Genomic DNA, 17,313 nt, shown 5'->3' with positions numbered 1-17,313 from the left:
ACGTCCCCTCATGTTCACTCCCTCCACATCTGCCTTCCATACCTCTTTTACTAGTCTTTCTTCACTCATTCTTTCCATGTGTCCAAACCATCCTAATATTCTTTCATCAACCCTCTCTCCCAAATCCTTTTTCACCCCTGTTCTCCTCCTCACCTCCTCATTTCTCACTCTATCTAGCCTAGTAACCCCCACCATACTTCTCAGACACCTCATCTCAAACACATTCAAACTCCTTCTCTCTTCTTCTCTTATGTTCCACGTTTCTGCCCCATACAGTGCTGTTGGCACAATCACTCCTTCATACAGTCTCCTCTTCGCATCCATTCCCAAATGTCTATTTCTCATTACACTCTTTAAACCACCAAGGCATTTACTCGCTTCTCTCAATCTACATTCTACCTCCACCTTCACTCCACCTTTTCCTGCTACACTTGCACCCAAGTATCTAAAACTATCCACTTCCTCCAGTCGCTCTCCCTTAATGTTCACTTCCAGTCTACTGCCACTTTCACCCCTTGTACATCTCATCACCTTACTTTTACCCACATTTATCTTTAGCTTTCTTCTATCACATACTCTCCCAAACTCTGCCACCAGCTTCCTCAATCCCTCCTCTGACCCTGCCACAAGCGCAGTGTCGTCCGCAAACAACAGCTGGCTCACCTCCCACTTTTCTCCATTTTCTTTAACCATCTCCAATCCCTGACTCACTACCCTAGCATTCACCTCTCGCACCACCCCATCCATGTATAAGTTGAACAGCCAGGGCGACATAACGCATCCTTGACGAAGTCCCACCTTTACTTCAAACCACTCACTCTCTCCATTTCCAATCCTAACACATGCTCTACTACTCACATAAAAACTCTTGACAGCTCCCAAAAGCTTTCCTCCTATCCCATAAATCTGCATAACCTCCCACAGTGCCTTTCTGTCTACCCTATCATAAGCCTTTTCCAGATCCATAAAAGCCCAAAAAACATCCTTCCCCTTTCCTATAGCTTTCTCACATATCTGTCTTACCACAAAGATCTGATCTACACAACCTCTACCCGTCCTAAATCCACACTGTTCCTCACCAATTACTCCTTCTGTTCCTCTCCTAATCCTCTCAATTAAGATTCTCCCATAAGCCTTCCCTACTACACTCAACAGGCTAATCCCTCTGAAATTACTACATTCACACTTGTCCCCTTTTCCCTTGTAAAGAGGAACTATACAGGCACTACTCCAGTCCTCCGGTACTCTACCCTCTCTCCAGCAAACATTAAATAATCTCACCAACCAGTCCACCATCACTGAACCTCCCTTTTTCAGACATTCTGCATGACATCCATCCAGACCAGGTGCCTTACCTGCTTTCATCATCTTTACAACTGCCTTCACCTCATCCTTCCTTATTTCTCCTTCATTCTCCTCACTCATCACTTTCATTTTTTTCGTATTTCCCACTGCAGCTATCTTTCCTTCCCTATCCTCCTTCACATTCAGCAACTCCCTAAAATATTCTGCCCATCTTCCCCTCACTGCCATCTCTTCCATTATCAACTCTCCATCTGTACCTTTTACCTTTTCTTCCCTACTTGATTCGCCTCCTCTTCCTCTCTTAATTTCTTTCCAAAACATCTTTTTATTACTTTCAAAATTTTCTGTCATACTCCTACCCCATTTCACATCTGCTCTCCTCTTTGCCTCCTTTACCTTTTGCTTTACTTCTCTTTTCTTTTCTTTGTACGTCTCATATGACTCCCCTGTCCTCTTTTGTAACCAATCTGTGAATGCTCGCTTCTTCTCTTCTACAACCTTCTTTGTTTCCTCATCCCACCATTCACTACCCTTTCTTCTATTTCCCCCTGTCCTTCTTGTTCCACACACCATCCTTGCACACTTTAAGACTCCCTCCTTGAACCATCCCCATTCCTCCTCCACACCCATCTCTGCTCTATCCTTTACTCCCTCCCACTCCTCCTTCAGCTTCCTTTCGTACTCCTTCTCCTTTTCCTTTTCATTCAAGGAGTTCACTCTAAGAACCTCCCTACCTTTTGTCCCTTTCCTCCTTCTCCATCTATCCTCCACTCTCAACTTACCTTCCACCAAAAAATGATCTGATATTCCCCCACCCTCTCCCCTTAGCACATGTACATCCTTAACTCTTCCTATCATAATCCTATTTACCACTACATAATCCATTAGCGCTCTATCTACCACCCTTCCCTCCACCACCCTCTCCCATGTGTACTTATGCTTGACTTTCTTCCGAAACACTGTATTTGCTATCATCAACTCTCTTTCTAGACACATTTCCACCATCAACTCTCCACTACGATTCTTTCCTGGAACTCCACACTTCCCAACCACTCCATCGATTGGACCATTTCCCACTCTAGCATTAAGGTCTCCCAGTACTATTACATTGACATTTCCTCCTAAACCCTCTATGCACTCATTTAAATCTATCCAAAAGGCCTCCCTTTCTTCCATGCTCTTCTCACTGCCCGGCCCATATGCACTTACAAAGACCCACATCTCCTTTCCCAGTTTCACCTTCATCCACATTATCCTTGAGGAAACCTCCTTCCACTCCACTACCCCTTTACCTATCTCCTCACTTACTAGAATAGCCACCCCTTCCCTCCCTCGCCCTCTCTTCACTCCTGATAACCTCCCACTTACACTCCCAAACATACACTCACCCTTCCCTTTCAACTTAGTTTCACTCAAAGCCAACACATCCAACTTTCTTCTCACAAACATACTACCTATCTCTTCCCTTTTACTCTCATCTGTACCACATCCACGCACATTAAAAGACCCAAACCTTAGGGTGCTGGCCCGAGGCCCGCCAGCACCCCTTATGCCTTCACTTTTGTCTTTAGGATGTGTGCCCCGTGGGGCTACAGGGAGAAGGATGCCTAGTCCCTCTCCCCTAGTCCCTCTCCTCTTTTAGACAGTCTTTCTTAATTTACTCTCATGACCTCATAATGCCCTCCCATCTTTAATCAGGATAACTCTTCTGACAATGTAATCTATTCCCATTAGTGTCCTGAACACCTCTTTCTCTTCAATCTTTCAAAGTTGGCAGACCCAGTACTTTTAGTCTCTTCTCGTATTGTTTATCTGCCAGGCTGGGGACCAATTTGGTTGCTGCCTTTTGTACTCTCTCAATCTAAAATATCTCTCACTGTGTGTGGGAACCATACTACTGACACATATTCCAGTCTTGGATGCATCAGGGTGTTGATGAATTTTTTCATCATCTCTTCATTCATATAGTGAAATACTACTTTAATCTTCTGCAGTAGTCCATATGCCTCTCCCACAATCCTGTTGATATGTCTGTCAGGTGATAGGTCATTTATCAACACTCCCAAGTCTCTCTCTTTTACTTTTGTAATGTGTTCACTTCCCAAGGAATAGTTTAAGGATAGTTTTACTGCTATTACCAATATCCAATACTTTGCATTTTTTTGGTATTGAACTTCATTTCCCATTCTTGGCTCCATGCAAAAATAGCATCTAGATCTTTTTGCAATAGTTTACCATCTTCCTAATTTTTCACTCTTCTCATGATTTTTGCATCATCTGCAAACATGTTGGCATAGTTTGTTGTTCCTTCCATCATGTAATTGACATATCCAAGAAACATTATTGTTGCAAGTACTGAACCTTGTGGAACTCTTCTTCTAACTGCTCTCCAGCTTGACATTGTATCCTTTACTACTGTCCTCGGGTATCTTTCTTTCAAAAAGTCTTTAATCCATTCTAGTAGTTTGCCATTCAGTCCTACAACATCCTCCAAATTCCACATAAGTCAACTGTGAGGTACTTTAACAAATGCCTTCTCTAGGTCAAAGTACACACACTCTACCCACCCCTCTCTCTTACAGCACATCAATCACTCTCAAGTAAAAGCTTAAAAGATTCAACACATATGACCTTCCAGATCTGAAGCCAAACTAACTGTCAGAATGTTCATCTTTCAAGATCTTTGGTCCATTTATCTTTCACAATCCTTTCATATAATTTCACTTTTGTGCTGTTTAGCGATACTGGCCTATAATTTAGTGGTGTCTCCTCATTTCCACCTTTGTGAATTGGCACCACATTTGCCCTTTTCCAGTCAAGTGGCACAGTACCTTCATTCAATGAACATGTAATAAGACTGGATTTTGTCTGCTAGTTGTTCTTTACATTTTTTAAGTATCCTGTTTAAGACCTCGTCAGGTCCTGAAGCTTTTGTCACATCCAATGATCCCAAGAGACTGAGCACTTCCCTCACTTCTACATTTATATCTGCTGAACCTGGTTTTTTTGCTCCCCTCACTTTGATATATGTATGTACATTTTTAAAGAATTTTCTGAGTTTCTCAAAATCCGTTTTGTTGTACATTAGTCTTCCTTTTCTTTGTTTCTCGTTTCTTCTCAAATTTGTTCTTTTAGTTCAAACCCTATTAGTATATGGCCTGTCTTCCCAATTGGTGTCTTGTATTCCATTTTATCCACAATTTCAGGCTCTGACATAAGTAATAAACTAGTCTCAGTGGTTCTTCTTATTTCTATATCTGGTATTTTCCTTTACCCATTGAGTCATTCTGTATTCAATAGTCATTTCTTCCCAACATATTTTAAGTTAAAGTTACCCATAATTACTATGTTTCCTCCTTTCATTAATAAGGTTTATGCATTCTCTGTGTCTTCCAACATTTTGGAATGATCACTAACCAAGACTGTGTTTTTGGGGAGCACATATATTACTACAAATTTGTCTGTGTGTGTGTGTATATATATATATATATATATATATATATAATATTGATGTACATATATACAGTGCTCAACAAAAGAAGTGCCTACCCCCTTCCACCCACACAAAAAAATGTAAATAATAAATTAGAATAAAGGTAATTCATAACTCTTAGTACATTTGATATTTGGTAGGGAGGGCTTTTCTCTTATCTGTGATCTGGAAATGCTTTGGTAGAATAGGGCAAGATTTTCAAGGTGCTGGGGGTTCAGATTGTCCCAGGATTCTTGGATGGCTGCCTGTTGCTTGGGTACAGAGCTGATGTCCTTCCCTAGGAGGTTGCTCTTGATGAGGTACCAGAGATTTTCTATTGAGTTTAAATCAGGACTGTTACCCAGAAGGTCTTTTATAAAAAGGTACCTGGCACTTGTTAAGCCACTGATACACAGTGTGAGCCTTTGGTAAGTGTTCCCACAGTAGCTCCAGATAATTGTATGGTTAATTTTTGTTGAGCACTGTATGTATGTATATATATATATATATATATATAATATACATATACATGTATATATTTTTTTCCTTCTCCCAAGTTCTTGACCAAATTATGCTTCTGTTAACAGTTGCTGAGTTGGTGGTACGTTCCAATCCAGTATGTTTTGGATAAATTGGAAGCAGTCCTTCCATCAAATCTTCTCCATCATTTATCCAGAATATGACTCTGTCCTTCTAGGTAAGTTTTACAAGTTTTGATATTCTACTTTATCAATGTTGTTCCAAGACTTGCTCTGTGGTGAAAAATATTTAAATCTGCATAAAGATAATTATGAAGTCGTCTGAACCTTAAGGAATAATTCTTGCTGAATGCTGTTTAACATATTCCCTACATGGGTAGTTTCTGGCATATGTAATGTGGGAGGAATGGGAAGCAAGCGGCAAAGCAAATAGGTTGTGAGGGAGTGTGTATGAGAAATAAATTGATCCAGCCCAAAGGAATTTCTCCCCATCTTTTCTGGATGAGGGGACCGAGAGGGGGGGGGTCGCCGAATCAATGAAGCGGCCTTGCTGTGGATGTGCTATGTCTTGCGACACTGCTTCTGACCCAGGGCAGTGGACAAGATGCAGGGATGACCCGTCATCCAGGAGGTGCCAAGATATGAGGGAGGGAAGAAGGTAGAGGGGAATGGAGTATGTAGGGGATGGAATGGGTGGGAGTGGTTTCTATGTCTTGTCTTTTGGCTACCTCCCATGTAAGGGGGGAAAAAGCCTTGGTATATGTATGTATACATATTTGCAACATAGAAAGTACTGTAGGCAGTAATTACAGCAAGAATTATTAATGGCTAAGAATGGCACAAAGTTGTCAGGGAATTTTTGAATTTGTACATATCTTGAGTATATTAGTATGAGAGGGAAATATAATGTACTGAATATTTTACCCTTCTCATTTCAGATGGATACTACAGACCTCTTTAGGCACAGTCATCACCACATCTTCATGGCACAAAAAATGAAAGCACATTACGCCCTCATTTTTTGCTCTCTATCATTTTGCATTACAGTACATCAAAGTATTTAAGAAAAGGTTATAATTATGTTTTTACCAAAGGAGGATCTGAATATGTTGAAAAAACAAAAAAAAAGAATAATGAAAGGTTTGTTTTCATGCACATACATTATGTGTATGATCATGACAAGTTATTTAATAAATTAATTTTGCATTAAATTGGATTTTAGTATCAACCCCCAGAAGTAAATTTGTGGTATAATTCATGTGTTCCTTGACCATTTCATTTTTATGTATTCATTCCACATACTATAAATGGGACACAAATATAGTTAAAAGGGATATTAGTTTTTCATATAATATATATATATATAGTTATTATTATTATTATTTATTCTATATATATATATATATTATGATGGAAACCTATTCAAGACAGAAGCCAGATGTGTGCTGCAAGAACATAAAGTATTGGAGGAAACTATGAACAAGTGCAAAAATGGGAATGTAGAAAGTGCCACAAAATTAATAGTTATTTAGTAGATTAATCTTTTATCAGATTGGACGTTGGTATTAATCTCCAGAGGTAAATTTGTGACAGAACCTGTATTGATCCCTTCATATACTTTATTTATTAATGTATTTATATATACATTTTATGTAGCTACAAAGTAATGTCGTAACACATTCATAAATTTCAACAAGAACCCACATGTTCCTTCTTCTTTCTCTGTATATAAGACATGCCTTTTGCTACACTACTCTGTATTCCACTGAAGAGGATCACAGTCCGTGATTGAAATATATGGATATCATCTATTTCATTTCTTCATATCCAGCACAGTGGGTTCTTGTTGAAATACATTTTATGTATTCATCACCACTTGTACCACTTCTCTGAATATTCATTTCCTTTTTTGCTGAACCCTGTGGTAGGGGAGAAGAATACTGCCACTGAGTGTTCCCACTTGAGTTATAGAAGGTGACTAGAACAGGATGGGGATAGGACTAGGCATCCTTTTCTCTGTAGCCCGAAAGGAGACATTCCTAAAAAAAGCAAAGGCATTAGAGGAACTGGGAGGAGTTTTCCAACCAGAACTCTAAGGTGTGGGTCTTTTAATGTGTGTGGATGTGGTACAGATGATAGTAAAAGGGGAGAGATAAGTATGTTTGTGAGAAGAAAGATGGATGTGTTGGCAGTGAGTGAAACATAGTTGAAAGGAAGGTGTGAGTTTGAGTTTGGAGGGTGTCAGGAGTGAAGAGAGGATGAGGGAGAGAAGGTTAGCTATACTAGTAAGTGAAGAAATAGGTAAATGTATGGTGGAGTGGAAGGAGGTTTTTTCAAGGTTAATGTGGATGAAGGTGAAACTGGGAAGGGAGAGGTGGGTTTTTGAAAGTGTATATGGGCCTGGTAGTGAGAAGGGTGTAGAGGAAAGGGAGGCTTTTTGGATAGATTTAAGTGACCACATAGAGGGTTTAGGGAGAAATGTCAATGTAGTGGTGGTGGGAGACCTTAATACCAGGGTAGGAGATGAACCAATAGACAGATTGGTTGGAAAGTGTGGAGTTCCAGAAAAAATTTGTAGTGGAGAGATGGTGGTGGAGATATGTCTAGAAAAAGAATTAATAGCAAATACAGTGTTTAGGAAGAACAACAAGCATAAGTACACATGGGAGGGGGTGATGGATGGAAGGGTGGTAGATGGGAGGGGGTGATGGATGTAAGGGTGGTAGATGGGAGGGGGTGATGGATGGAAGGGTGGTAGATGGGAGGGGGTGATGGATGGAAGGGTGGTAGATAGGGCTTTAACGGACTACATAGTGGTAACCAGGAGAAGAGTAGGAAGAGTTTTGGATGTATATGTTCTAAGAAGAGAGAGTGGGGGAATATCAGATAATTTTTTGGTGGAAGGTAAGTTGAGAGTGGAGGATAGATGGAGAAAGTGGAAAAGGGCAGAAGGTAGGGAGGTGCTAGTAAACTGTTTAAATGAGGAAGGAGAAGGAGTACAAGAAGAAGCTGAAAGGGGAGTGGGAGGGATTGAAGGATAGAGTAGAACTAGGAGTGGAGGAATGAAGATAGTGTAAAAAGGGATTCACAAGGTGTCCAAAGATGATGTGTGGAACAAAGAGGATGGAAGGAAATAGAAGGAAGGGTAGTGAGTGGTGTGATGAAGCAAAGAAAGTTGTAGAAGATAAAAAACAAGCATTCACAGATTGGTTACAAAATAGCATGAATCATATGAGAGGTACAAAGAAAAGAGAAGAGAAGTAAAGCATAAGATAAAGGAGGCAAAGATGAGAGCAGATGTGAAATGGGGTAAGATTATGACAGAAATATTCTAAAATAATAAAAAAAATTATTTGCAAGGAAATTATGAGAGGAAGGACGAGATGAATCAAGCAGAGAAGAAAAGGTAAAAGGTGCAGATGGAGAAATAATAATGGAAGAGACAGCAGTATGAGGAAGATGGGCAGAGTATTTTAGGGAATTGCTAAATGTGAAGGAGGATAGGCAGGGAAAGGTAATTGCAATGGGAAATGCTAGAAAGTTATAGTGATAAATGAGGAAAATGAAGAGAAATAAGGAAAGATGAGGTGAAAGCTCGTATTAAAATGATGAGAGCAAGGCACCTGGGTAAGATGGGTGTCATACGGAGTGTCTAAAAAAAGGGAGGCACAGTGATGGTGGACTGGCTGGTGAGGTTGTTTAATGTTTGTATAAAAGAGGATAGAGGATTGGAGGAATGCCTGTATAATTCCACTTTATAAGTGAAAAGGGGACAAGTTTGAGTGTAGTAGTTTCAAAGGGTTCAGTTTGTTGAGTGTAGTTGGGAAGCCTTATGGGAGGGTTTTAATTGAGAGGATTAGAATAACAGAGGGAATAATTGGTGAGAAACTGTGGGGGTTTAGGACAGGTAGGTGTTGCGTGTATCAGATTTTTGTGGTAACACAAATATGTGAGAAAGCTGTAGAAAAAGGTAAAGATGTTTTTTGGGCCTTTATAGATTTGAAAAAGGCTTATGACAGGGTAGACAGGAAGGCAATGTGGGAGGTATTGCAGATCTATGGGATAGGAGAGAGTGAGTGGTTTGAGGTAAATGTTGGACTTTGTCAGGGATGTGTTATGTCACCCTGGCTATTCAATTTATATATGGATGGGGTGGTGCAAGAGGTTAATGCAAGGGTAATGGATCGGGAATTAGCGATGGTTAAAGAAAATGGAGAGAAGTGGGAGATAAGCCAGTTGTTGTTTGCTAACAGTTACTGCATTTGTAGCAGGATCAGAGGACGGATTGAGAAAGTTAATGATGGAGTTGGGGAAGGTGTGCAAAAAAAGGAAGTTGAAGATAAATGTGGGTAAAAGTAAGGTGATGAGATGTACAAGGGGAGAATATGGCAGCAAACTGGAAGTGAGTATTAAGGGAGAGAGACTGGAGGAAGTGGATAGCTTTAGATACTTGGGTGCAAATGTGGTAGAAAAGGGAGGAGTGGAGATGGAGATAGAATGTAGGTTAAGAAAAGCAAATGCCTTGGGGGGTTTAAAAAGTGTAATAAAAAATAAATTAAGGGATTATGCCAACTGCACTGTATAGGGCAGAAACATGGAACATAAGGGAGGAATAGAGGAAGAGTTTGAATGTGTTTAAGATCAGGTGCCAGAGAAGTATGGTAGGGGTTACTAGGCTGGATAGAGTGAGAAATGAGGAGGTGAGGAAGAGAGTGGGAGTGGAAAAGGGGTTGGGAGATAGGGTTGATAAAAGATTATTGGGATGGTTTGGACACAGGGAAAGAATGAGTAAAATAAGATTAGTACAATAGGTGTGGAAGGCAGAGGTGAAAAGATTGAACATGAGGGGGTGACCAAAGATGAGATGGATGGATGGGGTAAAAGGGGCATTGGGAAAGAGAAGAATGTCTGTTAAGGAAGGGAGAAGACAGAACATAGGAGTGAGTTGAGAATGGTTGTGTATGGATGATGCTGTGGTGCATGAAAGGGAGTGGGTGAGGGAGTATGTATTTTACCTAGTTGTATTTTACAGGAAGGGGAGCTATGTTCATGGTGACCTGTTTTTGTATCTCACAAGATCAAGTTTGTTCTTAAATTCTTGTATGGTGTTTGCACACAATATTTTTTCATCCAGTTTGTTCCAGATGTCTATCACTCTGTATGGGAAGCTGTTCTTTTTCAGGTCTCTTCTGTAGCTGTCCTATTTGAGTTTCATTGCATGTCCTCTTGTGTTTCCTCTGTCCCACTTTAATAAGTCCTCTCTATCAAGGCATTCCTTGTCTTTTATAATCCTGTAGATGACAATTAGGTCCCCTCATTCTCTTCTTTGTTCCAGGGTCGGCAATTCCAGTTCAGCCAATCTTTGTTCATATGTCAAGTTTGAAAGTGTTGGGACCATCTTTGTCGTTGCTCTTTGTATTCTAATTTTTTTATATTGTTTTTTGTACTGGGTGACCATATCAGGGCTGCATATTCCAGTTTTGGCCTTATCAGTGTTTGTAATATTTTTTTTATCATTTCCTTATCCAGGTATTTAAAGGCCACTTTTATTGATCTCAACAAATTGTATGTTTCCCCAACTATTTTATTTATATGTTTATCTGGAGACATACCTTTGGTGATGATTACTCCTCATTGCACTTTTTATTGTACCAGAATTTTATATATACCCTTTCTTGTTTTTGTGTAGGTACATACTTGTCCACTCCTTCATTATAGATTTCCTTCCAAATTGCCTATTTCTCTTCCACCTTTGTTTCTTCATTATCAATTTTTTCCTAATTTGCTTCTTGAAAGAATTTTCTAAGTTTCCTAAAATCTGTTTTGTTATACATCAGTCTTCCTTTTCTGTGTTTTCATTTATTTCTATAGTTGTTTCTTCATTTAATTCTAGTTCTGGTAGTAGGTGATCACTTTTTCCAATTGGCATCTTGTGTTCAATTTTATCCACAATTTTGGGTTCTGATGTGAATATCAAATCCAATCTCAACGGTTCATCGTTAATTCTATACAGTATTTGGTATTTTCCTTGACCCATTGTGTCAATGTGTAATTGTGGTAAGTGCCAAACACGCAGTATTTTGGTAGGAGTTTATTGCGGAGGTCTACACACAAGTATGGCAGGAAGTGATCTGTCACAAGTGAATGCTTGGGGGCCTAGCTTGGGCATTAAGACATGCCCGTGGCCTACTTTCTGATACATTGTTGCTAGGCGGGAAAAAGATTGGGCAAAACAATACATACTAACATATCTAGGTATATACATAAGAATGTACAGAAACAAGAGAACAATCACATATAATGATGAATATGCATGCAACATGGTTAAGGGTAACATATATTTAGTACCTTAATGCTATGACGTGTACAATTGGCATAGACGCATATGCGTTTAGCATACACCCAATGACGTATATATATTCGGTTATATAATTATGTATAGGCACTTATATAATGTAATGACTACATAGGCTTACTTATACAAAACATTTACAATAGATATATGTTGATATTAAGTACTCATGTATAATAAAGAAGTGTTACATACACAATAAAGGAGATACATATACAATAAATATATACAATAATTAAGTAAGGAAGGGCTTGGCTACAGTACTCCCCCCTTGAGAGTGTAGCGTCAGTGAAGAAAGTCTTTAGTAGTAGTAAAAATCAGATTTATCGTGAAACCTGACTTTTCTGCCTGCGCGAGTTGTGTATGGGAGAGCGGAAGTATGAGGGTGGGAGGGAGGGAAAGAGGTGATAGGGTGGCCAAGGTCATTGGCATCAGCTGTGGGTGGTATGGGACTTGGTGGGATGACACTGGAAGTGTCAGAAGTGGACGAAGTAGGAACAGGAGGAGTGGAAGGTGTTGAGGGTATGTCTGGGGTTACATGGAGACGGGGTTTAGGGCAAGGAGAAACTGGGAGGAAAGCTGGTTTCAAACGATCAATGGAAACTGAGGCTTCGCCTTGAGGTAGGTTAAGGATGAAGTACTTAGGTTCACGTCGAATGACATCATAAGGACCAGAGTACGGAGCCTCCAAACTCTTACGAATTCTGTCGACTCGTAACCAAACTTTAGAGCAAGAGTGAAGGCCATGAGGGAGATAGGGTGGAGGTGGTGTATGTCAGTCACCGGATGCGAGGTCTTGGAAATTGACAGACTGCATTTCCTTGATAAGACGAAGGATGGTTGTGTCATCCGAGGAGGGGATGTGTTCCTGAGTAATGGCAACAGAAGGGCATAACATATGAGCGCCAGTAACGGCGGTGAATGGGGAAAATTTGGTGACGTGAGGTGTCATGCGATAGCCAAGAAGGACGATAGGTAAGGAGTAAAACCAGTTATCTTGCCTAGCGCGAAGAGCTGATTTCAGAGAACGGTGGAAACGTTCAATCATGCCATTAGCTTGGGGGTGATAACTAGTAGTACGCATAGGCACTCAACCACGTAATGTGTATGACCCTAAATCACTTAGGTATGGAGCACTGGGTATTAGGGTCACTTGGGCACTGTCACTCTGGGGTCACCACTGTGGTAAGTGCCAAACACACAGTATTTTGGTAGGAGTTTATTACGGAGGTCTACACACAAGTATGGCAGGAAGTGATCTGTCACAAGCGAATGCTTGGGGGCCTAGCTTGGGCATTAAGATACGCCCGTGGCCTACTTTCTGATACATTGTTGCTAGGCGGGAAAAAGATTGGGCAAAACAATACATACTAACATATCTAGGTATATACATAAGAATGTACATAAACAAGAGAACAATCACATATAATAATGAATATGCATGCAACATGGTTAAGGGTAACAAACATTTAGTACCTTAATGCTATGACATGTACAATTGGCATAGACGCATACACGTTTAGCGTACGCCTAATAACATATATATTCGGTTATATAATTATGTATAGGCACTTATATAATGTAATGACTACATAGGCTTACTTATACAAAATATTTACAATAGATATATGTTGATATTAAGTACTCATGTATAATAAAGAAGTGTTACACAATAAAGGAGATACATATACAATAAATATATACAATAATTAAGTAAGAAAGGTCTTGGCTACATAATCAATGGTCATTTCCAGTAATATGTTTCCCCAGTGATCTCCACCTTTCACAGTCATTTCTTCCCAACATGTTTCTTTTGAGTTAAAATCACCCATAATTACCAGATTTCCTTCTTTCTTTAGCGTCTCTTTTAGTGTTTTTCACGTGTCTTCCAGCATTTTGGAGTGTTTACTTTCATTCCATGTGTAAGTTTTAGGTGGGACATAAATCACTGCATACTTTCTATTTTTCATTCTCTGTCCTCAACTCTTATCATAATCAACTCTACATTGTTCTTTCCTGTGATTTTTGTCGCATTTAGGTTTTTCTTGGTTAGCAACATGACTCCACCCTGCTTTGTTTCTCTATTTCTGATCCAACAATTGTATAAGCCTTGGCCTATACTATTTGGTGGTAATAATCCTTTCAATTTTGTCTCTACAATCCCCATTATATCTGGTTTTTCTTGTTCTAGGTAGTCATTCAGTTCATCTATTCCTGATATCAATCCGTCTATGATGGTATATGTTACCTTTATTTTTATTTTTTTCCTTCTTTTTTTGCCTTTTCTTCTTGTTCCTGCATTTCCTTTTCCCTTATGTACCATTTCCTCAGTCTCAAGTCCATCACTCTCCAAAAAATACTCCTTCCTTTCATTCTCTGTTCTTTTTTTTTTTTTTGCTTTCCTTAGCTTCCCCTTTTAGTGTTTTTTCTTTCTCTTTTTCCTCATCACTCAGTTCCTTTTTTATCCATAAATTTTTGTAATTCTTACTTTTTGCTAGTCCTGCGTTTATATTTCTTCCATTATCCTCTGTGAATTTTGTTTTACTTTGAGAGGTCTATTCTTCTCTTAAGAATATTTTCCCACTCTATATATTTCCTCTCCTTTTCAAATTCTTGTCCCTTCTCCTGTATTTCTTTTAGTATTTCCCTCACTATATTCTTCTCCTCTTTTTCCCTTTGAAACCTGATTAGTCTATGTTTTTCTATAATACCATAAATTACAATACATTTTTTCTTGTCTATTATTGTGTCTCTTACCCAATCTCTTTTTTTTCCTTTATTACTTTTATCACAATGTCCTTTGTATTTACCTAGTATTTTACAGGACAAGAGCTATGCTCATAGTGACCCACTTTTGCATCTCTCCACATCCAGTTTGTTCTTAAAATCTTGCATAGTTTTGGTACTCACTGTTTCTCCATTTAGTTTGTTGGAGACATCAATCACTCTGTGTGGGAAGCTATTCTTTTTCAAATCTCTTCTGTAACTGTCCTTCTTTAGCTTCTTGTGTCCTTATGTTTCTCTGTCCCATTTTGATAAGTCATCTCTATCAAGAACTTCCATCCCTTTCATAATTCTGTAGGTAGTCCTTATGTTTGTGATATGTTGTTTGAATGACATGGACGTATCGTATGTTATGCCAAGAATCATGAGTGTGTGTGTGGTATAAGTGTTGTTGATATAGAGGCATGGTATTTGTCACTGACCAATTAGTGAGAAGTATAGCTGTAGATTTGGTTTTGTCTGTTTGGAGTCTATTTGTAGTGAACCAGGTATTGAGTGTATTGAGGTATACTGTACTTGTATTTCTACAGCTTTGTGTTATGGTGTATGCACGTAATTGCTATGTCATCTAGGTAAGAAGAGATATGTATTTCTGAGGTATGGGTATATCATGCATGTATAGATTAGATGCACAATATAAAGAGTGCATAGAGGGTTTAGGGAGAAATTTAAATATAGTGGTATTGGGAGATCTTAATACTAGAGTAGGTGATGAAACAATAAACAGGGTGGTTGGGAAGTGTGGAGTGCTAGGAAAAAATTGCAGTGGAGATGTGTCTAGAAAGAGTTGATGATAGCTAACATAGTGTTTAGGAAAAAAGTCCAGCACAAGTACACATGGGAGAGGATGGTGAATGGAAGGGTGGTAGATTGAGCTTTAATGGAGTAGAAAGAATTTTTGATGTACAAGTTATTATGGGAGAGAGTGGGGGGAATATCTGATCATTTTTTGGTAGAAGGTAAGTTGAGAGAAGAGGATAGATGGAGAAAGAGGAAAAGGATAGAAGGCAGGGAAGTGCCTAGAGCAAACTGCTTAAATACATACATATACATACATACCAAGGCTTATTCCCCCTTACAAGGGAGGTAGCCAAAAAGGAAAAGGCATAAAATCATTCCCACCCATTCCATCCCTAAATACACTCCACACCCCTCCACCCTCCCTCTTATCTTAGCACCTCCTGGATGACGGGTCATCCCTGCACCTTGTCCACTGCCCTGGGTCAGAAGCAGTGTCACAAGACACAGCAAATCCACAGCAAGGCCGCTTCATTAAATCGGCGACCCCCCTCTCCGTCCCCCCATGCATAAAAGGAGAAGACGGGGAGAAATCCCTTCAGGCTGCGTTAAATTTTGCTCACACATACTACCTCACCCCCCAAGTAAAAACTGCTTAAATAAGAAGGAAAAGGAGCAGGAGTACAAGAAGCCGAGAGAAGTGTGGGAGGTGGTGAAGGATATAGTGGAGGTAGGTGTGGAAGAGATACCGAGATGGGAGGAGGGTGGAGGGAAGTGGAATGTATGGGAAATGGAATGGGTGGGAGTGGTTTCTATGCCTTTTTCTTTTTGGCTACCCCCCCATGTAGGGGGAAAAAGCCTTTGGTATATTTATCTAGTTGTATTTTGCGGAAAGGGGAGCTATGCTCGTGGTGTATGTATGTAGGTGTGGAAGAGGAATGGGTGTGTTTCAAGGGGGAACTGACAAGGTGTGCAAAGATTGTGGAACAGGAAGGATGAGAGGGAATAGAAAGAAGGGTAGTGAGTGGTGGGATGATGAAATGAAGAAGGTAGTATAAAAGAAGCAAACATTCAGGGACTGGTTACAAAGTAGGGTGAGAGAAAATTATGAAAAACATCAAGGAAAAAGAAAAGAAGCAAAACAAAAGATAAAGGAAGCAAAAAGGAGAGCAGTGTAGAGGAGTATGACAGAAAAAATTGAAAGCAATAAAAGGACATTTTAGAAGGAAATCAAGAGAGCAAGGGGAGGTGAGTCAAGTAGAGAAGAAAAGGTAAAAGCGTAGATGAACAGATCTTAAAGGTCAACTGAGAATATTTTGGATTTCTTTATTTTTTGTTATTTCATGTATAAAAATATAACTTAGAAGAACACAAAAATGCACGTTTCTAGCATTTTATAGTTTTGATTTTACCTAAATAGCATGATTTTAAAAGTTACATTTTCCACTGCTAGGGCAACTGATGATATAACGACTGGTGTTTACTTTCTTCAACATGGCCAGCACACAATACGAAAGTGACTCCACATCAAGTGAAGAAGATTTATTAGATTTGGATGCCCTTTTGTGTTCCAATGTGGGTCAAGTCAAGCCTAACCATGCTTGTTAACAATTGTCAGTGACAGCGTAGATAACACAGGCCTACCTATACATATGATCAGGGCCCTCACAAGGGGGGGGGAGGTGCATATGCCTTGGGGTGGCAATTCTACTCTGGACATTCCGCCCACAAGGCTGACAAAGTAATTATAATAAAAAAAGGTCAAAGGAGCCCTGAATATTTTACTGTACATACCAAAGGCTTTTTCACCCTTATAAGGGAGGTAGCCAAAAAAACAAAGGCAGAAAAAAACACACCCAACCCATTCCATCCCTAACATACTTCACTCCCCTCCCCCTCTTATCTTGGCACCTCCTGAACAACGGGTCATACCTGCATCTTGCCCACTGCCCTGGGACAGAAGCAGTGCTGCAAGACACAGCACATCCACAGCAAGAAGGCTTCATTAAATTGGCAACCCCCACTCTCCGTCCCCTCATGCAGAAAAGGAGAAGACAGGGAGAAATCCTTTAAGGCTGCATCAATTTATTTCTCATACATCCTCACCCCCATCCCCCACCCACTCCACCTCATGCATCACAGCATCATCCATACACAATCATTCTCCATTCACCCCTATCTTC

General features: G+C 39.8%; 1 protein-coding gene across 4 annotated transcripts in view; it reads left to right on the top strand.

Moving 5' to 3' along the window:
* LOC143033456 (protein ST7 homolog) overlaps window positions 1-6,467 on the top strand; it is a 117,703-nt gene extending 111,236 nt beyond the window's left edge. For all 4 annotated transcript variants that reach the window (XM_076198921.1, XM_076198924.1, XM_076198923.1 and 1 more), the window contains exons 12-13: window positions 5,365-5,474; window positions 6,195-6,467. In XM_076198921.1, the coding sequence (XP_076055036.1) occupies window positions 5,365-5,460 (96 nt within the window). In that variant the 3' untranslated portion in view covers window positions 5,461-5,474; window positions 6,195-6,467. The remainder of the gene's footprint in view (window positions 1-5,364; window positions 5,475-6,194) is intronic.
* Window positions 6,468-17,313: the final 10,846 nt, after the last annotated feature.

Source organism: Oratosquilla oratoria, chromosome 15, assembly GCF_046742065.1.
Source record: "Oratosquilla oratoria isolate Oo_2021 chromosome 15, ASM4674206v1, whole genome shotgun sequence".
NCBI lineage: Eukaryota > Metazoa > Arthropoda > Malacostraca > Stomatopoda > Squillidae > Oratosquilla > Oratosquilla oratoria.
Note: the sequence above shows the minus strand (reverse complement) of the source record. Positions and strands in the feature narration are given on the sequence as shown.